The 24,363-nt window shown below is 30.4% G+C and overlaps 2 protein-coding genes across 4 annotated transcripts; both read left to right on the top strand.

The window, feature by feature from the left end:
• The first annotated feature begins 20 nt into the window (after positions 1–20).
• Positions 21–14,070, top strand: LOC119679261 (putative uncharacterized protein DDB_G0282133). 3 transcript variants are annotated; one of them, XM_038091510.1, is made up of 3 exons: positions 21–303; positions 9,608–9,696; positions 9,750–14,070. In XM_038091510.1, exon 3 carries the CDS (start codon positions 9,766–9,768, stop codon positions 13,888–13,890), a length of 4,125 nt encoding a protein of 1,374 aa, XP_037947438.1. In that variant the 5' UTR covers positions 21–303; positions 9,608–9,696; positions 9,750–9,765; the 3' UTR covers positions 13,891–14,070. The 3 variants fall into 3 exon arrangements, with proteins under 3 accessions (XP_037947438.1, XP_037947440.1, XP_037947439.1); XM_038091512.1 differs by having other exon boundaries at positions 9,608–12,940; positions 12,998–14,070; XM_038091511.1 differs by lacking the exon at positions 9,608–9,696.
• Positions 2,902–8,072, top strand: LOC119679262. The gene is made up of 2 exons (XM_038091513.1): positions 2,902–3,040; positions 4,438–8,072. The coding sequence occupies exon 2, from the start codon at positions 4,537–4,539 to the stop codon at positions 7,951–7,953; it is 3,417 nt and encodes a 1,138-aa protein (XP_037947441.1). The 5' UTR covers positions 2,902–3,040; positions 4,438–4,536; the 3' UTR covers positions 7,954–8,072.
• Positions 14,071–24,363: the final 10,293 nt, after the last annotated feature.

The following is a 24,363-nucleotide window of genomic DNA, read 5'->3' as shown; positions in this document are numbered from 1 at the left end:
AATTTTCTGCTTTTGGAATAGAAAGTTGCTCTGTCGACACATGAGGTAGCAAATGTTTTAAATTGTAGTTTGTTTCTAAATGATAAAATTTTGTAGCGAAAGTTATTCAATTTGAGTAGTTTTTGACTATGTGTTATTGCAATTATCAGTCATAAAATTATTTGTCATTGCTAATTCAAACTAAGCTGTAAAATTCTAAGGTAATCGTGCTTAGAAACGGAAGTCGATTTCTTTAAAACATTTGTTCAAACTTGGATTCGAAGATTTAAGGAATCATTAGATTGCAGGTGCTGACCACTGCAGGTAAGTGTCGTTTATTTGTTTGTTCAATTGATCAGTGCAGGGTGTCAACAGTGTAAAGTGCATTTACTTTCATTAAGTAAAATCAATAATTTTTAAAGGGTTGACTGAATCATGATCTCATGATTTAGTCAGTAGTCCTTGGCGGTTTTACATTCGTGACATATTAGATGAGTAAAAACAAATATTTTCATTGAGCCGTGAACGTATGGAACTATTACAATAGAAGGGATGGATAATTAAAACAAAAATTTAAAAACAGCCCCATTCTAATTTCTTTTCTTTGCTCTTTGTTGTACTGTTTACGGTGTGCTCAATAAAATACATACATAGATACTTCTTCAAAGAATCAAAGACCCATATTAGTTTTTAGGATATAGAATTGTATTTATATAAAATTAATAGTGACTTTTTAAATATATTATTTGCAATATGTAAAATTAATGCTTATTATATATAATAAAGTAATTATTATTACATATTTGGATTACTTATATGAAGCCAATTATCAACAGTTAATATAGCTTAGCGAAGCAAATTATTAGTGAAAATGTGCGCTAAATAAGGTTTTCAGGGAATGCTAGCTCAGATTTCATTTCGTGCATTCCTCTTTTTGATGCAAGTGTTTACACATGTTTTTGTTTTTAGAAAAACTTTGTTGTTTTTTTTAATGCTGCCACCCTTCGGTTTTGTTTTGATGTTTTCATTTCTATGATTCGAATTAAATTATACATCTTAAATGAATTCTGCAATAATAATGCAAAATTTTTTGGACATATTGCACAAGTGGATATTGTAGTAAATTTCTATATGTTTATTGGTTATGTTATATTGATTATAAATATATAAAAATACTTTTGGGGACTACATGGTAATTGTAATGAATCGGTTACTACTTTTATTTTAGTAGTTTTTAATTAAATTGGTTTTTTGTTTTAAACCATATGTGTTACGGTGTGTACTTATGTTTCTAAAAGTTTAAAGTTATAACTTATACATTTTGGTACACATAAAAATCGAGTTTGCGTTTTCTGATGTCATTTTTAAGTTCAAAATATTTAAAAAAAATTTGTAAAAAATCCTGTTCGGTTCGAAAACTATTCTTTTTAAAACGACTTTAGTAATTAATATTATGGAAATGTCGAATATCACTTTTAAATAAATAAACTTATGTACATAAATAAAACATCAGCTATTTGCGGATTCTTATTATTTTATTCTATAAATATATGTAATAATATAAATACCATATATAAACTAAAAATATGTGTGTACAAATTAAAATGATATATTTTTATTTGATATGATAATGTATTTTATTAATATTATAGTATAATATTTTCATTTAGGCACTTGCTCATTTATATTAATGAATTAACGTTCACATTATGATTAGCTTATTTATACAGTTGATAAAACTGTTATAAACTTCATTCAATCATATATCACACAAAAAAATTAAATATATAATATATATATTTAATCATTTCTATACATTTTATTTGTTAATTACATATTTAATTAATAAAAAACAAAGATTTTATTAAATACTTCCTCAGTGTATATGTTTACAGCCCAGCTGTTGTTTGTTTACATTTTACATATAAAACATATGTTAATTTCCCTTGTGGGAAATTTATTTTTAAGGGTTGTGTTCGATTTTATTTGCCTTAAATGAGGTGATTTATTGATAATGAGCTTATTTATATAAAAAGTTTTTGTATGGTAAATTGGTCTCATTAGGGGCTATAATGAGTAAAACACCCTAAATGAGACAGTGTGAGTGTGCTATTATTGTTTTGTCTTAAATTACTATTATATCTAAGATGATGTTTGACTTTTTAATATGTAATCTTAAATTGTTCAAATAATCCGAAATGGAAAATGTTACTAAATTTTTTTTATTAAACTTTATATATTAAATAAATGAACAGTAGATAATCCCATTTTTTATATTGCTTAAAATATTTGATGAAGTATTATAGAGGCAAAAAAATTTTTTTTTTAAATTTTAACATATTTTTCAAAAATGTTGCAAATATACGTACATAAGTACTTATATGTTGTCTTCGGTTATTGTGTTATTTTTATATTGAAGCAATGAAAAGTAAAAAATACTTTCATTAATTAAATCGCTAATCATTGTTTTCAATATTTAAAATTTCCTTTCGAAAACTAAAAATTTGTATTTTAATGTATTTTGGATTTTATAAAAATTTTTTTTTTTTGATTTTGAAAAGTATATTCATATAACATATTATATAATGTTAAAAAAATGCACAATTATATTAAAAAGATTATTCGAATATTTTGATGTGTAATATAAAGAATAATTAATTTTGTGGTAAATTAATATCGTGCTGCATGTACAATATATTTTAAGTTGAGTTATTTTGAATTATTGTAGCAGAATTATTTTATATATGTCATATAACTTATGATATATTCGTTTAATGCTAGTACTGTCTGAAAATCTTTTCTTGAATGTCAAAATGTAAATATTCTATTATTTTATAAAAATATTAAAATTATCAAGTCTGGCAACGCTCCTGGTTTATTGGATAGAGAATAAAAATTGAAGATAATAATTCACTTCGTTTTAGAAATCGAGAAGCTTAGATGTTTCGGGAGCGGTTTGTGCATAATATAATTAAATATAAAGTTGATTGAATTTATTTAATTAATAAACAATACTATAAATAATTCAAGTGACATAAAATATATTCATACATTAAGTGAGGTATGTATTAATATATGAAAGAAATATTTGTTAAAATTAAGTTAAACTTGCGGCAAAAATCAAAATGGCGAGCGAAAACAAATATCGATTTTATTTGCCGAATTGTGTTTCATTTATGTTGAAAATTTTCCGAAATGTTTTGTTTTATTGAAGTAAATTAACGTATTAAGTTTATAAAAATTAGTTTTATTACAGTATAAAAATATTTATTTAATTGCAATTTCCGCCCATTGTGTATAAGAGAATACCGCCCATTTTGACAATGCAAAAGGAAACTGAAAAAAAAAAATTAAAAAACGCAATGCAGTGGAAACGAAAAATGGCAAGGGATCAGGGGATCCTGTTTATGATGTGAAGAATTTATTATATACAATTTTAAAACACCTCCCACCAATTTGTGAGTTGATAGTTTCAGATATATCCTTACGCATTCAAATTAATTACATTGATAAGTTGATAAGAAAAACTGTATTGTTGGGGGGAGAAAAATTTTCAGAGTAAAAAGATTATTTTTTTTTGTATTTTTTTTTTAATTTTTACTAATGCAACAGATTATTATTATATATAAAAACAATTATGCTTTTAATTACATATTGATTTAAATATATATAACGGGTATTATAACTGTAATTAGGGTTGTTTAATTTTAGTTGTTCCATATACAATCTTTATTTTTGGGGTGTTTTCAGATTTCCAAAAATGTGCATTAAAACTCTTCTAGGATTATTTTATGAGATAAATATATCTATGCCATATATATTGATTATTTAGAATTTACCGAATTTACTGACTAATTATTGGTCATCACTGAGGTTGGTTTGTATACTGGGTTTAATGCAAATCTTATTAAAGATCGAACTCCAAAGGTGTAGTATTATTATTTTATGTTTTAAGTGAGTACAAGAAATAACATATTTATTTTTTTATGTACGCATGAAATATCGTAAATACAAAACGAATATTTTGTTCACTAGTGGAAATTCTGTAACCTCCTTAGTATTCACCAAGTAAACGTTTTGTTCGCTAATTGTAAACGAACGTGGTTTGCTTTTTCTATGATCCACAAAACTTACAGTCAGAAGAGAGAGATGAGACGCTTCATACATTCTCAGACGAAGTGTTTACGTGCCGTATTTTAAGCTTTTGAGAATTTTTTTTATGGCTGCATACTTTATAGATCAAAAAAAAAGCAACACATGTTGGCATTTCTTACATGACCAAAATTTTTGTCTAGTGAATGCTAAGGAGGGGTTGTGATTTCTGTAGACGTAATTTTAAATTAGAATTAAAAATATTACTGCATTGTCAGCTGTAATATTGAAAATATTTTACTTAAATAATAATTCTTTTTACCTAATTATCTAACAGAATCCTTTCTGTTTTTCTTACAATTTTAGTTAAACATAATAGAGTAGTGTGCTCAGAAAAGCACCAAGAGTTGGTCCAATTGGATTTTTGTTATAGTTACTTCTACCACATTCCGCAAAGAATTAAAAATGGGTAAACCTCAGTCTGAACGACTGAATAACGATGAGTTTCTTAAGTTGATTCCACATCTTCATGCAGATGAAATCATTAATATCGAAATAAAGTTGAGTGGAATATGGAATCCAATGGTTGCTATTACAAGCAAAAGTCAAAAACCAAATTACTTGATTTGTAATTTGTGCAAACAAAATCTAAATCTTTCTGAATTTAAGAGACATTTACAAAGTACTAATCATATAGCTGCACTTCCAACTGTAGAGCAATTTTTTCATCCTTATTATACGTATGATAAGAGTTCAGAGAAACTGGCAAAGGGTATTGATGTATCGGATGAGGAGTTGAAAGAGGGAATTGATAAAGCAGTTGAAGCTATTAAAAAAATTGATATGAAAAAGTTTGAGAAACAAAAGAGTCTTGCTTTACAGTTATACGAGGAGGAATCAATAAAATTGAAAAGAATTATTACACAGCTTGCGTTAAAAACAGATGCTAAAACTCCCCCTCAAATCTTCGTTGACGTAACACTCTCTTTAACTGAGATGTTGCAATTAGAGTTTAGTGACCAGAAGGATGTTTGGAAAAAAATGTTGATAACATCTACACCAGCGCGTTTAAATGGAAATTACACTTGTGTTATATGTTCCAAAAATTTATCTGGAATTATAACGGTCAATGCCCATTTCAATGGTTACACACATAAAGTGGCACAGTTAGCTACTTTGGGAGTACGCCTTCGACAAAAGAACAATTTAACTAAAAATTGTAGTTACCAATATGAAACTAAGTATTCTGTGCAAGTTAATAAAACCGGAAAAGAGTTCTTTAAAAAGGAAGCGTTGGCAAAAATTAATGAAAGGAGTAACTTCAAAAAAGATGATAAACCCAAAAATGAAAATAATGACGAAAACGAAGGTGGAAAGAAAGATAGATTTCTAGATAGTAATTCAAAGCTCCCAGCTTCATTAGCAGAAAAGGCAAATATCTTAGCAAGATTGGCAAAAACTAATATGCGAGATGATAAGAATGAAAAACATCTTAAAAAAATTGCTGAAGAGGGTTTAATAGGAGTAGAATATGTTGCCAAATATTCAAAATCTGCAAACGCAACACCTATGTATGAGTGTTGTCTCTGTGAAGTTGAGTTTAATGAGGGATGTATGCAGTTTCATCTTAATGGTTATAATCACCGAATGAAATACTGTGAGAAGCATTATCCGGTTACTTTAAATAAGTACAAAGATAAAATTGGTCATTTGAAATATCAGGAATTTATACGTGTAATGACAGAAGTACTTTCAAAGCTCGCTGTAGCTATTGAAAATTATCATGGTCGTGCTGTTCCAATATCTATACCTGAAAGGGAATATATTCAAAATAGGCACGATATAGTTGCTCATTTATATAGTTTGCCCCATGCTTCAGAAAAGAATGGACCGTCTTTTGAAAGGGTTGTTAAACTAAACGATATAGCAACAATTAAACACGCAAAAGCAAAAAGTGTTCCAGCTATTGAAAAGAGAGACCTCTTTGGCAGATTTGCCACTCAACCAACGGGAAAAACATATTTAGATGAACCCTGCTATGCTCCAAACCGTGAAGAAGTTCGTTTTAAATCGTCACGGTCACGTGCTGAGAAACGTCGTCGATCTAGATCTCCAACAGATCGTTCTCCTGAAGGTAAATCTAAGTCATATAGAGTTGACCGCAGTCCAATACGTAGAAATTTTGACCCGAGAGATATTTGGAAAATTTATCGTGAAGAGGTCTCGAAAGCTGCTAGCCAAGTAGAAATTATTTTTAATGAGTATCGAAATTATCCAGAAAGTTATCCTATGTATGATGAGGAATGGAATCGCTTTTGGAAACGCCGTAAGGAAGAACTTACAGCTCAAGGAATCGATCACAGGGGATATAATTTTCAACCAGATTGGGTGTTTTTCTTTAAAGAGCGTTTAGAACAGCTTTTTGGAGAGGCTTTACATAAGTCACAAGTAGAAGTACGAATGCGGTTAAATATACCCCTTGATGCAGAGGAAGACAGTCAGCCAGAAATGATATCAAATCAACCAAAACGATCGTCAGTTTCAAAGGCATTTAATCCTCCTGCTATAATAGCCTATCCACATTTAGGTGTTCAGCAGAAGGAACTTAAATCTCCACAGATGGATACTGAAGAAATTCCTATTAAATCAGTTGAGCCCATAATGGATGACAGGCCAAATGTTATCCATGTATTGCGTCTTATGACAGCACTTGAAGATCATCTGGGTAGTTTAGGTGGTAAAATTATGGATTTACTAACCAAAGCTCTAATATTAGAGAAAAATTGTCCAAATGATGCAGACGAACTTGGAAAAAAAGTTCTAAATGCAGATAATTGTGCACTTTTGGAAACTGCTATGGAAAAGCTTAAAGGAATTTTGTTTGCTGGCTTGCTCGAAAAGAACAAAACGCAGAGTTTTAATAAGGTTATACAATATACTGCAAACCTTCTGGAACATGCTGAAAACATGGGTTGGCGTAAAGCTATGAGTGAGTTTGCCGATAAACCGGAAAATAAGGAACTTCGTAATTTACTTGAAGTTATGCAGAATAAAGGCGCTGATCTAACATCACAAGGACAGAAGTCTTTATCCGATACTTTAATGGCACTTTTGAGAAATCAAAAAAAAGAGAAAAACATTAATGAAGGTTCGGATTCATCTGAGTATGATAATCGTCAACAAGTTGATACCTTAAATATGGGTCGTCCAAATCAAAATGTAAATTCGAATCGAAACTTTGGTTCAGATTTAAATGATCGTTATAAGCCAAATAATCCTTTGCCTAGCCTGATGAGTTTAGATGGTAATAACAGAAATTCTAGTTTACAATCCACATCAACAAACATATATCAGAATAATGATCATCTAGCTTTTAAACAACAAGGACCTAGTGGCAGACCTAATGTTGGAGGTGGAAGTGGTAGGAATGACTATAACAATCCTAATTTTAACAACTCGTCAAACTTCATGGGCAACCCCAATAATCCAATGAATAAAAATTTATATGGAGGCAACATTAATCCCAACAACATGAACAATATGAACAACATGAACAATATGAATAATATGAGTAACATGATGAACATGAGCAGTGGTAATGGAATGGGCACCAACAATAGCAGCAATTCTGGTGGCAGATTTAATTCTGGTAGTTTTGGACCACAAAATATGGGCAATATGCCTAATATGGCTAATATGGGTGTAGCGATGAATAGACCTAATGAATTACAGCGTAATCCGTTTGCTGGTGATGGGCCAGGAAATGTTGGAAGTATTAACTTCTATAAAACAATTCCAAACCAAAATCCAAATCAACAGTGGCCATCTAATAAATCTAATTGGTTACAATATTCAAATAACCGGAGTGGCAAAAATCTATAATTAAGTAAAAGTATTATCAGTCAAAACTAATTAACATTATAATAATGTCCTCATAAAACTGAAAGTTCAAGAAAATTAATAAAAGCTGCCACACGGTAAAAATGTTTATTTATTTTTCTTTTAAAATATAGATCACCTAATCTAGAGTTTTGCGTTACATATATTTTGAATATATATTTTTAAACATTATTTTACATACGATATTGAAATCAAAATCTTACATAAGGATGAAGACGAGGTCAGAGTTATGGCAAAGAAAGAGAATAAAGCGTTTAACCGTGTTTGTGATACTTTTTTACAAATAAATAGCGTTACGGACAACGAAATGCTGCAAAATTAATAAATCCTTATTCATCGTAAAGCGTATATGTTCTATGTGGATATGGCGGTTTTTGCAAATGACAATACAACATAGATCTGTGTTAAAATTTTGTTTATACGAAATAATTATTGCATACGAAGGACTTCTTTTGGTTCTATAAGCGATTGAGTGTACGTCCAAGAGACACTCAACTAAAACGAAATGCTGCTAACAACTCCTGTTGGGATGAACAGGTTACGCCTTCACAGACGTGATTCCAAAGTCAACGTCTACTAATCATTTCATTAAGAACCGTTGCTTAGTCGTAAATAAATCCATTTCCTGCACTTTTGTGGGAATTTCTTTCAGTCTTTCGATTAACAACGCGTATTGAACATCTGTTAAATATTATATTGTAAGTAAGTTCTTAATGTTCAGAGCTTCAGCGATTTCAAACCTAAATACACTAGTCCAGAGTTTTCTCACTCAAAACGTGATACAGATCGGAATAACATATCATGTGTTTTGTAAAATCTGATAACCGTATTTTCCAAAAAAATTATATTGAAGATGCAAATAAATTTTTTATATATTTTGTTTATTTTTATTAAAACAACTGAATATTTGCAGTTTATGCTTTTTAATTCCTTTTTTTAAATTATTTTTTTAATTAATTTTTTTAATTATTTGAAAATATTTTAAAGGAAATATATTAGAGGTACTATCGATTTCGTTATCGAAAATGATTGCAAAGTAATAGCAACAGTGGAAAACGGCAATAACAAGATCAATTTTCGAGCACATGTGTTTTATTGTTTGTTTGAACTCTTCACTAGAGATAGTTAACACTTCTACTATTAAACGGGCCTGAGATGTTAATAACCTTATTTAACACCAGTAGTGGTCCACGGACCGACCACGGGTTCAGAAACCCTGCACTAGACTGAGCGTATTGTAGGAGTATATATATCGTGTGTTGTTTTGATTTTTGTCCATTTTTACGTATTCTGTTATTTAGAATAAGTAGAAAACAGAATTGCGAGTATAGTGCATATTCGTAGTGTGTTTTGGAAGAGTACCTCCCTTTCGTTCTCTTCCATTAAAAAAAGCATAAAAACGCATGACGCTCAATGTAGTGCATATATAAACTTGAATTACTGCTGAGGGATTAGTAGCAATCCTTACTTCTCACTAACTTCTTTCAATTTTTCTCTGACGACTCTGATTCTTCATAATTTTTAAGTCGAGCTTTATGATACAAGATGTATACCTTATAAAAAAGAAAATTCTGTATGGTTGTAATATGGCATGTAAAATTGTTTATAAACATATATTTTTTCATTTCACTTTTAGTTCATAAAAGCAATATTAAAATCAATTTTGCGACGGCAGTCTGAAAATAAGGATAGCAACACATCATAAAGCTATTGTTGTTGGAAAAAGTTGTAATTTCGAACTGGTTTTCAAATTCTTATTAAAAAACCTTTATTTGTAGTTGTACATCTGGCAAGATGGGTGATGAACGACTAACCAAGGCTGACTTTTGCGAATTGATCCCGCATTTAAGTATAGAAGATTTGCTCTTAATTGAATATCGTATCATTGATTGGAAAAAAATGATTACTCTTTTGAATATATCCAAAAAGTTGTACCGATGCAATATATGCATGGTGAAACAATTTGGAGATAAAATTCGTTTGCATATGGATGATAGCAATCATAAAACAAAAATGAAAACTGTTAAACAGTTTTATTTGGAGGGATACACGTACCCTAAAAATCATGATATTAAAGAATTAAAAGTAATGGTAACAAATGTAAGGCCAGAAAATAACAGTAACAAAAATGTAAAGGTAAAAAATCCGGTAAATGTCAATTCCAAAACTCGGCTTAATGAAAAAAGTAACCTTAAAAAAGTTCCAATACAAACTAATATAAATAAAGATTCCGGGGTCTCTGAATCAAATAAAGGAAATACTAATACTGTTGGTAAAACATTGAGCGCAGAAACGGGTAAGGTCACAATGGGAAATACTAAAGATATTAGCAACAAACCATTAGCTGCAAATAATAAAAATGCTTTAAAAGAGAATAGCAATTCACAAACCGTAGATAATAATAAACAATTGTCAACACCTAACAAACAGGGAATGAATTTTATAAAAAATCCATTCACTCAGAAGGAAGACGTTACCATGACTGAAGAGTCAAATGTGACTGTTGTGGAAGATCTGACAGAAGTGATTGTTATTGATGATGATGATAAGTCAACAGATACCGAAAATAATGGCGAAAACACTACACTTTCAGCAAATGATAAAAATGTGGAAACAAATGCAAGTAAGGATTCATCAAGCAAATCGCAAATTGTTGTTAACCCAGCAGCCTTGTTGATTGAGAAATCAACTGAACAAAATAAAAAACAAAACGTGACCAAAAGTAATAACAATAGCAATAATAAACCGAACTATCAAAAAAATATAGTTGTCATACCAACAGTTTGCAAGTCGAAGCAACAACAGAAAAAGCCGAACCCTCAACAAATTAAAGACAAACAAAATTTTGCAGTTAAAACGTTTGGTGGTGTACCGATTAAAAGAGATATATTAGGGTTAATAGGTGTTGAATATGTTATAAAAATTCTTAAACATAAAGCTGATAATTCTCCCAGATATGAATGCAGTCTGTGTGAGATTCGTTTATTTGGTAATGATATGCAAAATCATTTAGCTGGTTACAATCACCGTTTAAAATATATGGAAAAGCATTTTCCAACTGCTCTACGCCATTTTCGCCGATATATAACGAATGTAGAAGAGCATGAAGTATTTAAAGTACTGGCACCTATTCTTCATAAATTGGCATATGCTATTGAAGAACATCATGGGCGAAACTTACCTCACGAATGTTTTGAATGGGAGTATAATTCAGAAAGATCCGAAATACAGACTAAAGTATATTCGTTCAGACATGCCTCTGAACTGATAGGTCCTTCGTTTACACAAGTTGTTGATACCAAAGAAGTCGATAAATTAATTGCTGAAAGGCACAATTACAAGCCGCCAGCATTACTATGTACTCCTGAAAAAAAAATGAATGATATAATACATCGTCCAAACGGTAATATAACAACACAAACAACGTTAATACCGGCAACTAATTTACCAACACTTACTACTTTACCAACACCAACTGCTGCTTTAGCACCTAATCAACCATACAATTATCAACAATATAATTATCCAAATTTTCAACAACCAAATTTTAATTATAGAAATTTCCAACAAAATGACATGCATAACTATAGTTATAATGCCGCACCGGCTCCACCAGTTGACGATAGAACTTATAACCAATTGGTGGACAATTTTTTAAGAGATACTAACCGCGGTCGTCGACCAAACTTAAAGCGCAGTCGTTCAAAATCTCCTTTATATGAAAATAAACGATTAAACTATGGACATGCATATGAAAGTGAACGTCGCAAATCTATTTCGCCATTACGAAAAGATGACATATGGCAAGCGTACCGACATATGGTAGATAGAAAATTAGATGAAATCAATATGTTATATAAGGGTTATACCAAAGATCCTGAAACGCATCCTATGTATAATGAAGAGTGGCAGAAATTTTGGAAACGTCGCAGAGATGAACTTTACGCTGCTGGAATTAATCATCGTTCGTATAATTATCAGCCCGAGTGGATAGCTTATTTTAAAACTCGTATTACTGAACTTTATAATCAGTCCATAGAAGAAGCAAAAGTAGAATGTAGGGAAAGACTTTGTCTACCTATGGCCAATGATACATTAGAAAATCCGAATTACCATATAAATAATAATGTCCAAACATCAACGCAACCAATAAGTAATAATAAACCAAAATTACAGGATAATAACAAGGCCGATCTGAAAAGAAAGGATAGTTATGAAAATTCATATAATTGCGAAGTTGTACCGGTTTTGCGTTTGATGACAGCATTAGAGGAACATTTGGGAAGTTTGGGACCCAAAATTATAGAGCTAATGTCAAAAACATTACAAATAGAAAAAACGAATCCAAAGGAAGTAGACCGTATAATACTTACAGAGGAAAATTGTACAATGCTTCAAACGTGTATGGAAAAGTTTAAAGGCATAGTAATTTCTGGTCTGTTAGAAGGTACAAAAGCTAATGCTTTAAATAAAGCAATAAAAGAAATAAAAATGCTTTTAGAATATGCAGACAAAGAATTTAATAATGATTCAAATGAGTTAGGGTTTGCTGAAGTAAATAAACGTCCTACAGCCCAAGTCCAATTAAGTAATCCAGTCCCAGTGCCAGTTTCAGCTCCAGTAACTGGAATGAAAAGTGCTAATGACCTAGTCGGTAGAAGTAATGCTCAAATGAACACAAAATCTTCCTTCCTTACTGATGCCAATGAAAATGCAACAAATCAAAAAAAATCATCTAATGAAATACGATCTCCAAATCCACAAATACTTGCCGTATTGGAACAATACAATATAAAAGATTTAGCTACAAAATTTGCTGCATCGTTAACAGCTCAAGGAAAAACCAATTTTACACTTGACCAGTTGGAACAACTTTTATCTGTTTATAAATGTATGGAAAAGAAAAAACATGAACAAACAAGTACGACAAGTTCAACTTTAAATTCGGGTTCTTCAGCGGCTCAGAAAGGTGTTGATAACACATTGCTATCTGATACATTAACTAAATTTATAATTCCATTTTCAGCCTCACAAAGGGAGATCGTATCCGAAAGTCAATCTCATTCAAATCGTACGGAGACAATTACTTCAAATTATTCTAACAATAACATTAGTAACCTTTTAGAACAACGTAGCAATGTACCAACAATAAGTAGTGGTCAAAATAATAATAATTATTCAAATGTCAGTAATTTTTCCAGACTTTCAAGTGCAAACTATAATTCAAACGTATCTCAAAACGATCGCCGAAATAATGTTGGTACTAATAATGATAATATTAGAAGTATAAATTCTACGGGTGTTCAAAATACAATGGGTATACAAAATGCGATGGGTGTTCAAAATACAATAGGTGTTCAAAATACAATTGGTGTTCAAAATACTATGAATTCAACAAATTTAACAGTAGGAAGGAATATGAATATGAATGCCAGTCAAAATTACACAGGTACTATGACCAACAACAATAGCAATATGTGGAAAACTGCCCAAAATAGCAACCGGACAGGTAATTTTAACAACTCTAATAACAGCGCTGGCACCCACGTTTGGAGTGCAGGTGGAACAAACTGGACTGGTTATAACAGTGGAAACAGTATTGTCAATCAACAACAAAATCGAGACACTGGTTCAACACAGTTGCAAACGCAGCAATGGTCCACAAGTCAAAATCAAGTTAATCAATCTCAATCGATTCAGTCTAATCGACCCTTTCAATCTTATTCTGCTTCTGTAAATCAAAATCAGGAACAAAATCGCAACGATTGGCTAACTAAATCAACATCTGCTTCTGCATCAACATTTTCATCTAATAGAGACAGAGGACGTAATGCACAGATTTGGGAGAAATCCAATCAAACATCTAATCGAGGTTTTGTTGGTACTCAACTTAAAGGACAGAACCGGAAAAGATTTTAATTATAATATTACTAGTTTTAATTACATAGTCTACTTAAATTTTTAAAATATTTTGTCAATATTAGATACGCCAAGCCGGCAATGTTAGCCTGGTAAAGAAATATAGATCTAATATAACAATGTAATAATTACATGAATGCCATTGTTTTGAATAAAATTATATTAAAATATTTTCTACAATTATGAAATATGAATTCGTAACTTTATCAAACAAAACTTATTTTTAAGTTTTATTCTTTAATAGTGTACTTAAGGTACATAATAACGCCAACTAATTATCTAAAGTTATTATATGTAAATTGGATTAATGTATATTTTAACTTTAAATCAATTATTTACATCGTTCTTATTAATTATAGATAAATTTGTGAAGAAATGAATGATTTATTTGTAGTAAATTTAAATTTAATGAATCTTGTTGAATCTTGTCAAATTATATAGTGGATATATAACTATATAGATTTAAGTTGTGTGCAATATAATGTTGTATGTAACATGCACACCTTATATATTATGTATGTACTTTGAAAGAACAAACAATAAATCTACTCATGGTATAAAATCGCAATTGTTTATAATAATCTTTTGGAATATATATTATTGTAAATTTTAATAAAAAGGTAAGTAAAAAAATAGTTGTAATTAAGTTAATTTTAAATTTAAGATATTTATATTAAGAACTAAACGTTTAAGTTTTTTAGTTTTTTAGTTTATTGTTTAATGGCATAATTTGTTGGATGTATTAAGAGTGATTACTATATATTGTATAAGTTAGCAAAATATCTGTTTCAAGGTTTCAAAACGAAACTAGAATTCAAGTGATTAATAAAATAAAACAAAAAACCTGAAAGCTTAACTGATATCTACTGGGTTGTTCAATAGGCGCAAGGAACAAAAATGAAGACACCAATTTAAAAGTTAGACCGATTCGAATAGCAAAGAAAGGCAAAGACAAAATTTTTTTTATTTAATTTATTGAAATTTGGCTGACCATACAACGCTATTTCGAGTATTGCCAAGTACTCTTCATCAGTGGTCTTTGGAAATAATCGAATTTTATTTAATTAGTTTATAGTCCGTATATAATTTGTTTGGACTGCAAGTGCCAGGCTTAGAACTCGTGCCTGTCAAATTAGTTCTAGTTCTTAGTTTTAGTTCTAAAATTATTTTGTTTAGTGTAATTTACTACAATACTATGTTTATTGATAAATACTCGGCCTAAATAATAAAAATGCATTTTTCTTGATACATTATGCTTCAATATGCTTCAATAGAGTCCCCTTTTAGCTCAACAGTATTTATCAAGTTCTCCAAAATATATCTCGCTTTCATATTCCATCTTTTCAAGTTTGGTAACAGATAATAGTAACAGAAATCTGGAGTATAAGCTAGGTTTGGACGACCTTCGTATTGTAATTCATTTCATTTTGTCATGGTTTTCATTCAGCTGTGAGCGGGTGTGTTATTCTGCAGAAACAAAACTTTTTTCTTCGACAAATTTGTTCGTTTGTATTAATTTCCTCAATCAATCGATCCAATAATATCTATTAGAAGTCTGATGTTATTGTTTTTCATTTTTCCAAACTATGAAAATTATTCCACTTGAATCCCAAGATACGGAAGCCAAATTTTTTCCAGCCGATTATTTGGGAGCACTACCTATTCCTGGGCTCTAACCGTTCTTGTTGTTTTCCCGCAAGAGTGATGTGTAATGGATTTATGTTTCATCAATTGTCTTTACTCGATGCTCACAGTCAGCTAGATTATACATAAACATTTCCAAACAATGTTTTGAATGACGAAATCGTTATCGTTTTTGTCGTTCTTGTTTGTATTCGGTATCATGATGATAAACCCAAGTCTCATATATAGTAAAGGAAAGGATTCTAAAATGTGATATATATTACTTACTGTGTCTACTGAAACCCCTAGAGTTTCTACTAAATCTTTCTCAGCCAATCGGCCTATTCTTTTCAAAACTGTATTTCTTGTTTTTGACATTGATTTAGTTTTAGTATGTCCTTTATGTAGACCGTCTTCAAGGCTTGTATGAACACATATATAATTTTAGTATAAACTTTGATTGCTTTAAACTCTGCAAAAAATTTTATCACTGTACCATATCTATTGTTAAAAAATAACTTCCACTTATAGAATGAAATTACAGATTCTAAATGAAATGTTGGCTGTGATGTTTTAGTTATACAATTTATTAATAGATGGCGCTCTGTGATCTTACCTAGAACAACCTAGTATTTTTACAAAAATTAAAATAGAACTCATTTATATCTTAGAGTTAAGTCTTTAATAAATAAGTTAATGTATGAGTAATTAATATATGTATTATTTTTTCGATATTTAACAGAAAGTGTAAAAAAAATATGAACTTAAGTTTGTTATGTTGTGATGTGATAATTTTTTGAGAACTGTGTTTTTGTTTTATTGTGTTCGAAATACAAGGTAGTATTAGTTTGTTTGGAAAGTAACATCGTTAAATTTTTTGATGAAAACTCAAGGTTTTCATATAATGCGTAAAAATACTTTATTGGATAATTTTTTGGTTTTGTTTCTGGTTGTCATCGACTAGATAATGGTACTAGGCAAACAAAACTTTTTGTATTTACTTTTTTGATTGTTTAAATATTTTTTTAGAACCTGGAACTGATGCCAATGCGAAGGTGCCAGATTTGGAAAATATAATGGGCCTTCGTCGAACAATCTTTTGACTAGAAACACTTGATATATTACTTGTCAATATATGTGTAATTACAATGTGATGTTGAATGGGAATATATGTATTTGTCTTCTGTGGGAAAAAACGAAATTACTTTCCGAACAACCTAATAGATACTATTATTTTTTATTTTTGGTGTTCATTTAATAATTGTGTTAAACTTGTTTATTACCCTATGTAATCTTAACTAATATCCAACAGTGGTACTTTTGGATGCTATAATAAGATACCAACTTCCAACTTAAAAAAGATGTGCCAGTGTTTTGAGGTACTGGCTATGATACCTTACGTACATCAGCATATATGTACAAGTTAATGCTAACTAAAGCATACATATACCTATACACTTATAGAATAATATTTATATAGTATATAGTTTTTAGATTATTAATTTCTTTGTTTGTGTTTGGTGCTTTGTAATTTATATATTATATTTTATATATAGAGATATACAAAATTACTTTTAAACGTATACAAAGCTATGTATATAACACACACCAAATTATGTGATATATATGTCTATCAAAATATCTTGTAGTTGCGACATGCATGATGATGATGTATGGTAAATAATATCAATGCCAAATCGCATTAGCTCACTTGTCTCTTGAAAGTGAACCAACCCATTCTGATAACACAGTTTTTTTTTTTTTGGCACGCATTGTCGTTTTTAAGATAACAGATAAATGTTTTAAATGTCAATAAAATTTTTAATTAAATTAAATAATAATTGAATAATTAAATTAAATAATAATTGAATAATTAAATTAAATTAAATTTATAATCTTTATATATATACAACAAATGTACACAGGCATTTGGTTTACCATGATAGCAAATTTTGGTGGTAATAATAATGAATATACCAAATCTGATACTATAGGATTGTGTCGTTCGCATAACTACCGCTTTTATTTCTTCCTGTTTGGGTCTAAGGACGTGTGCGAGTTAGGCTAAGTTGCGTTCTAAATAATGGAAATTCTAAGATGAGCCGATAATGTAGTGATGTGTCGATACGTGTTGATAAATGGCTAAATGTGTGCAGTGCAAAAAATCCCAAAAAATCTCCCATTTGGTTTAGCATCAACTTAGCCTAACTCGCACACGACCTAAGTAGTGATCACTCAGAAAAAAGAAAATATCAGTTTTCTATGACCAACTCTTTTAGTGTAATCTCCTTTGCATTAATTGTTCATCTCCGATCCATAATTGTAATCTAGCACTACATTTATCCTCAGATATCAGCTTTCCACCTACTACAAAAGCAAAAAAAAAGAAAAAAAATTCCCGAGTTATCAGTACGCTGTAAGTCCACATCATTGATAGTATTGAAAGCCCCTTCTATGTCTAGGACGACAGTCATTGTTTATACAATTGAGATTTCTTGATTGTGATATGTTAATTGCCTCGTGTAAGGCCGTTCTGTGAATTGGATTTAATGGGTGCTTATGAGCTCTGAAAGGGATTGAGTTAAAATTAAGTAGGTTACAGTCACCTTAAGGTCCAGATAAAAGCAGGAATGAAGTTTTGATAGCAATTTTGCTTTCAACATTTTGGTAAATCAAATTACGCAAAAAGCATGAAGACCCGTCCTTTAAACAACAATTTCTTAAAATGTGGATTAGCGTTATTTTGCTGTACAACAATTACGAAGAAGATGGGGATCGTTTATTTTGTTTATCACGAATTTTACTCAGTAAATAAAACAAAAGTAGAACGGAATTGTAATAAAATGAAATATGTTAACTAAAACTGACATTAGTACACAGTAGAAAGTATCTTCATTGAATTCTATTTGTAATTTGTCTAAAACCTGTATGATAGATAGACAATCCTATAGCAGTTCCCTTTTACTACTCACTTGATTAATTTAAATTTATTCAGAAGAGTTTTATGAATTCCATGTGTGCAAACATCATGAAAGTGGCAATATTGTCACGCCATGTATCGTCGTTCCTAATAAATTACAATGCCAAGTGATTGCTTACGGTCCTTTAAGTGGGACTATTAAAAATTGATAAATGTTATTATATATTGAATATCTTTTGAAACAAATGTCACGTTTGGTGCTCATACTTAAATGTAAATTTAATATGCAATATATAATGCTCTTCATTCATGCACATGCTTGAAAACGAATAAAATAAGTTTGTCGAGAAGTTTGTAACGCAATGAGGGAAACCTCGGGTACACCTTATATACTTGATATGTTTGGCAAAACGAACTCATATAGTGTTATGTTTGTCTGACTGTTTCTTAGATTTTTTGGAAAAATTGTATCTGGAACATGTTTTGAACTGACCATATCCCATATCTGCATAGTATTTATTTATAGGTGATCAAAAATAGCAAAGCACTTATGATTCTTATATATATCATATATAATAATTGTTTCTTCAGTGGTAAAATGCAGGCTTATAAAGACATTTTCTGAAGTATATTAATTTATGGTAGTTAACCAGAAATAAATGTTTAAAGCTGATTCTTCGCATTTTATTTGATGTAAATAAGAATATTGAAAGCATCTACTTGCAATCGACAGTGTGCGGTTGTGCCTTTGTTGTCGACTCAACATAGGTCCACCGACTAAATGCCGATCACAATATTTTTTAGGGGTATTAGGAGTAATCTTTAAATTACTCATGCATTCTCAGGAATAGAACTATTCAGATTATAACAATAATTGACTTGAGAGACTTTAGGACCTAAATTCTATATATTCTCATTTCTACTTATAGATTAACTCTGCAATACCATGATGGTGTGGAAATTATACTTTATTGTACGTAAATTATCGTCCTATTACTATATCACTGAAAGCTATTAAATTTATAATAAAATTTATGATATCTGTTAAGGAAGTACGATCCTATGGCGCGTTTGATTGGTTAATCTGGATTTAGTCATGATTAATTCTAGATCTTTCAAATTTTGTTGCCCTTTTGAGCATTTTCAGGGTAATTTAACACTTGTGTAGTAGTGTTAGAAGGCATAAATACTTTTTATTAATACATATATCGAATCAAATCACACTTTATTATTCAAGTCATATAAAACCGCTGTTAATTTCAAGGTAATCTTAGATCTGGAATGTTGTGTATTTCGCCAAAGATTTACTAATCGAAAATGAAAATTGCAATAAAACTGAAACTCGATGCAAAAAGTTATCCTAGATTTACCAATAGGAAACGATATTAGTTAGATAAATCTCCAATATTGTTTATTGAGAATCTGCATAGAAGAAGCAAGAAATTAACCCAGGTTTACCAATAGAAATCGATATTAGTTAAATAAAACTCCAATATTGTTTATTAAAAATAACCAATAGACTTACGGAACTACTTATTTATTTATTATTAACAGCGGATGTGGCACTACGACCGTCGGCTCTATTGTGTGCACTTGTGGGCTTAGAGTAAGTCTCTAAGACCTATTGGGTCAATAAAAAGTAGTATAGAACCTATTTTACAGAGTTTTATTACCGCTTCAGTAACGATAAACATTCCCAGGAGTCCATTTCGTGTGTACATTAGCGCAAGGCATTCTAACAGTACATGTATGGCTGCCTCTTTATTCACTTCACAGTATCTACAGTTTGCATTCATATATATACCCAGTCTCGTAATATTGTGTTTTAGTTTATAGCGTTTTGTTAGGATTCTAAGTTTTTCTCTTAATAAGTCCATACAATCTTAATATCTCCTATTGTCATAGGTGATAATAAATGATTTGGATTGTGCTAATCCTTTTCGATTATCCCAGTATTCCTTTTTATCTCATTATCCTTCATTTTTATGAGAGGAGGGTATTACGTCCTAGTCCACAGAATGGTTCAAGCCCCATCAGCAGTGTGACCTCTCCTTTCCTGGTTAGTTTGTCTGCATATTCATTTCCGTGTACACCAGTATGTCCCGGTACCCAGAGCATCGTCACCTGATTTAATTCGCCGAACAGATTTAGCTTTTCAAGCTATTTTTGTACCATTCTTGAGGTTATCTGATGTGAGTTTAGTACCTTGATAGCTGCTTGACTATCTATCAGTATTACGACAGAGAGTACTCTTGGAGGATATTTATATTTTTGCTTAACGCTCCTTAATGCTTCTTGCTCGATCCGACTATGCTTACTTCGGAACCTTTCCCCATCAGCTGTTAGGTTTGTTTGACACCCTCCCAGTTCCTCAGTAAAACGAACTTTGGATTCATTGCGTCTCATGGCATTGACCACACAAGACACTGTTTAGCAAGATTTTCGAACCGTTAGAGATTGAGCCAGCTCTCTGTTAGATTTCATTCTTAGAACTGATCTTTCGGGTTGGAACTACTTATAGCACATCCTATACATATATCTTCCTACTGTTACGAATACTCTTATGGAAAACAATTTAGTTCTTCTGTATTTAGAGGTAACTGCAAATTTTCGTTATGTTCCAGTCGTCATTAAAGTATTCAAAATAAAAGGATGTTCATAAATAATGGCTCATAGGTAGTCAACTGTATACTGATGTTCTACAGGTGTTTTAAACTAACTCTGCGTTCTGGCATTGCAGATATACGTTATGGGTAAGTAGCGATACACCGAAGTTCTTCAGATGTTTTTTTAGTTAATTAGTTAATTCGCTTGTGAACAAAAACTATTCTTTGTAGTACTAGTAGTTTTTTTTGCTAAGCTTTTCTTATGTGTAATCACTTCGTTCGCTTATGAGTTTCGGAGCCACTCGATATCGACAACCAACTGACGCTTAGACCGGAACTTCATCGTTCACAGAGCAATCAAAGCAACGAGGCTTCGCCAGTGACAGAAGTTATATTTGAACTACAATAAAAATAATGTAATATAAGTTTCACGTTTTCGAAAGAAGGTGAACATGTTAGGTATCCCCGAAAACTATTAGAAATGCAATAACAACAACAATAACTACTAAAGTTGAGGAGCTTTCGACAATTAACAGTATGTCGTGCTTCAATATAAGAAATCTGTTTTGTGTTGTCTCTATTACCAAATACGAGTGGAAAATATTGAAGTTAGCGACACTTCCATTTTCAGAATATCAGATATGTAGGAAGTACGTTATATACGTATAAGGCAGTTGTCATGTGTGCAATTGTTTTGTTGTGTGCATTTCCAATTTAATTTGATTTTATTTGGAAATATTTTTATAGTTGCATGAAGAGTTTGTTTTTGTTGTCCTTATTTTAGGGAAAAGTCACGATTTATTTAAATGAAATGTCTTGAAGTATCGCATTCGCTTTGGGCAGTAATAAAATTGTCTGTCTTTAGGGGTTACCTATCCTTTGATCTAATTGTCGACGAGTATGTATTCACATGTTTATGAATTTATGATTACGAGTATGGAAAATAAGCTCTTTAATATGTAAAACTATACATTTTCGTTGCTACAATCTATAAATTTTCCACTCGTTTGGGTTGTGTTGTCCTTGTTGGCATTAATTCCATGAATGTTTGCAATATATTAAACATACGTTAGAAAAATAGACGTTTAGTTTGTGTTAAAATAACCAGAGGTTAACATCTTGTTTACGGATAAATTAAAAAATTTGTTTGTTAAATATAGAAAAGTTCTAAGAAAAACATATTAAGTGCTTGTTTTATAACTGATTCTGTAGATTGGTGTTAGATTTCAATCTCTGTGGATATGACAGATTTAGATATTGGTCTTGTTACTCTGTAGTGTTCTTTTTTCGGGCTCTAAATATTTTTTGTATTATTTAATTTTTTGAATTTGGGTATGTAATATAATAATAAATTCTATAAAATTTTGTAGAAAAGTAACTGCTTTATAACAAAGATATAAAATGTTGTTTATGTGTAAAAAGACTAAAAAAGACTTCCAGAGAATCTTTTAAATTTAATATTTTAAATACTTCAAAGCACACAATTTCACCACCAGACAGAATGAAAAACATAAATGGTGTTTCTTTCACTCACTGACAGTTTTTGCCGCCTCATATGATTTAGAAGAGTTAACATTATATTATATATGCAATTCCCTAGTTTCGCATATAGTACTGACATCCCAAATGCTGAGCACTGACAATGAGACACGCTATGATATATTTTTGAACACGAAATTCGATTGCTGTTAATGAAATTTAATTGATAGCTGATAATTGTACTTCGATAGCCGAATAAACGCGATATATACATAGGTTTACCATAAATAACTATATAGGGCTTGTTCTTCCTATGTTATAGTCCATTTCATTAAAAAAGCTACTAAACGACTACAAATAACATGCCAAAAAAATGACTAAAACCGGATTGTTATGTTATTTGAAAGTCAATATATATATAATAGCATTATACATATGTGCTTATCCATATAAGAATATAGTATGTGAATATATATATGTTAATCAAAAATTTAGTGTTGTAGTTTTTAAAATGGTGGCAACACAATGTCCATAATTTGCTTACTGTCAGCTGATTTTATTGTTTACATGAAATTTAAATAGGTATATATGCACGGTTGCCACTTATGGTACTTTAGTACCAAAATTGGTACTTTTTTTTTTTTTTTTTTCGTTTGGTACTCATTTTCAAAAACTGGTACATTTTTGACGACCCAATTTTATTGTGCATATTTCCAATTAATTTTTTTTATAAATGCAACTTTGCACTATTTTATATTTTGTTCATTTATAACACTATAAAAAACACAGAACGAGAAAACAACAATGTCCAAAAAAATTTTGGACCTTTTTTTTATAGAAATGGTACCTTTTTAAACCAATTTTGGTACAGAAAAAAATTTTCAAGTGGCAACCGTGTATATATGATAGCGTTTGATATGAGTGGGAAGTCACAGGTGACTAATGTAAGAGCTCTCGAGTATTTTGATGTGAACAAATTATTCGAAACTCGGATCATAGTATGTTACATTAAAATGAAAGTAGTAGTGCCTTAAAACGAGTTCTTCTAAAAATTTCATTACAAGTGGGCCGGTATAAATAATTTATAAGAATAATTATGAAATTCATAAAAATAAAAACGTAAACACAAAAACAAACTGTAAGAATATATAATAATAAAAATAGCCGCTTCAGCTTGATTGTCAATTTTCTATAGTGGTTGTGGCAGAACTGGTGGTAGTACTCGAAAAAATTCTGCATCTGCGGCAGAACAATAAAGTAAGAAATACTTAAAAACGAACCTGAAGTCCTCACTTCTAAAAAGTACAATATTTCATCGATACTTCAATGAACAAGTGGTAAAGAAACAGTCCAGATTCAATTAACAAAGATCCTTAAAAAAACATAATAATTTGATAAAGTTGAAAGTTGTAATAGAGTAAAAATCAATCTATTATATATTGAATCCATTATGTGGGAATATTAACTTATATTCTTGAAAAGTGGATCAAATTTAAATAGTTAGTTTATGGAATATTTAGGCTTAAACTCTACAGTAAAGAAGAGTTCGTAACCATTGCAATATCTTTAAAGGTAAACTTCTATTAATATAAGACGCAACTAAATGGATATCGGAGAAAGTCACTAATCGGTAAAATAAATAAATATACTCAATGAAAGTCAGGCTGCGCTCAACAGAAACAAAGAAAGCTAAGTAGAAATATGTACTTAGCTTCTACGGGTATGTCAGTGGGTAGATAACTGCATGGCAGCAATATAACCGATCCTATGGGTAGTATGGTATAGTAATATTGCTAGAGACAATACTACTGATGAATTGACGGAACTAAGTGTAAATATGCTTAA

This window comes from Teleopsis dalmanni, chromosome 2, assembly GCF_002237135.1.
Source record: "Teleopsis dalmanni isolate 2A chromosome 2, ASM223713v2, whole genome shotgun sequence".
NCBI lineage: Eukaryota > Metazoa > Arthropoda > Insecta > Diptera > Diopsidae > Teleopsis > Teleopsis dalmanni.
The sequence above is the reverse complement of the archived record's forward strand: the minus strand, read 5'-3'. Positions and strand labels throughout refer to the sequence as shown.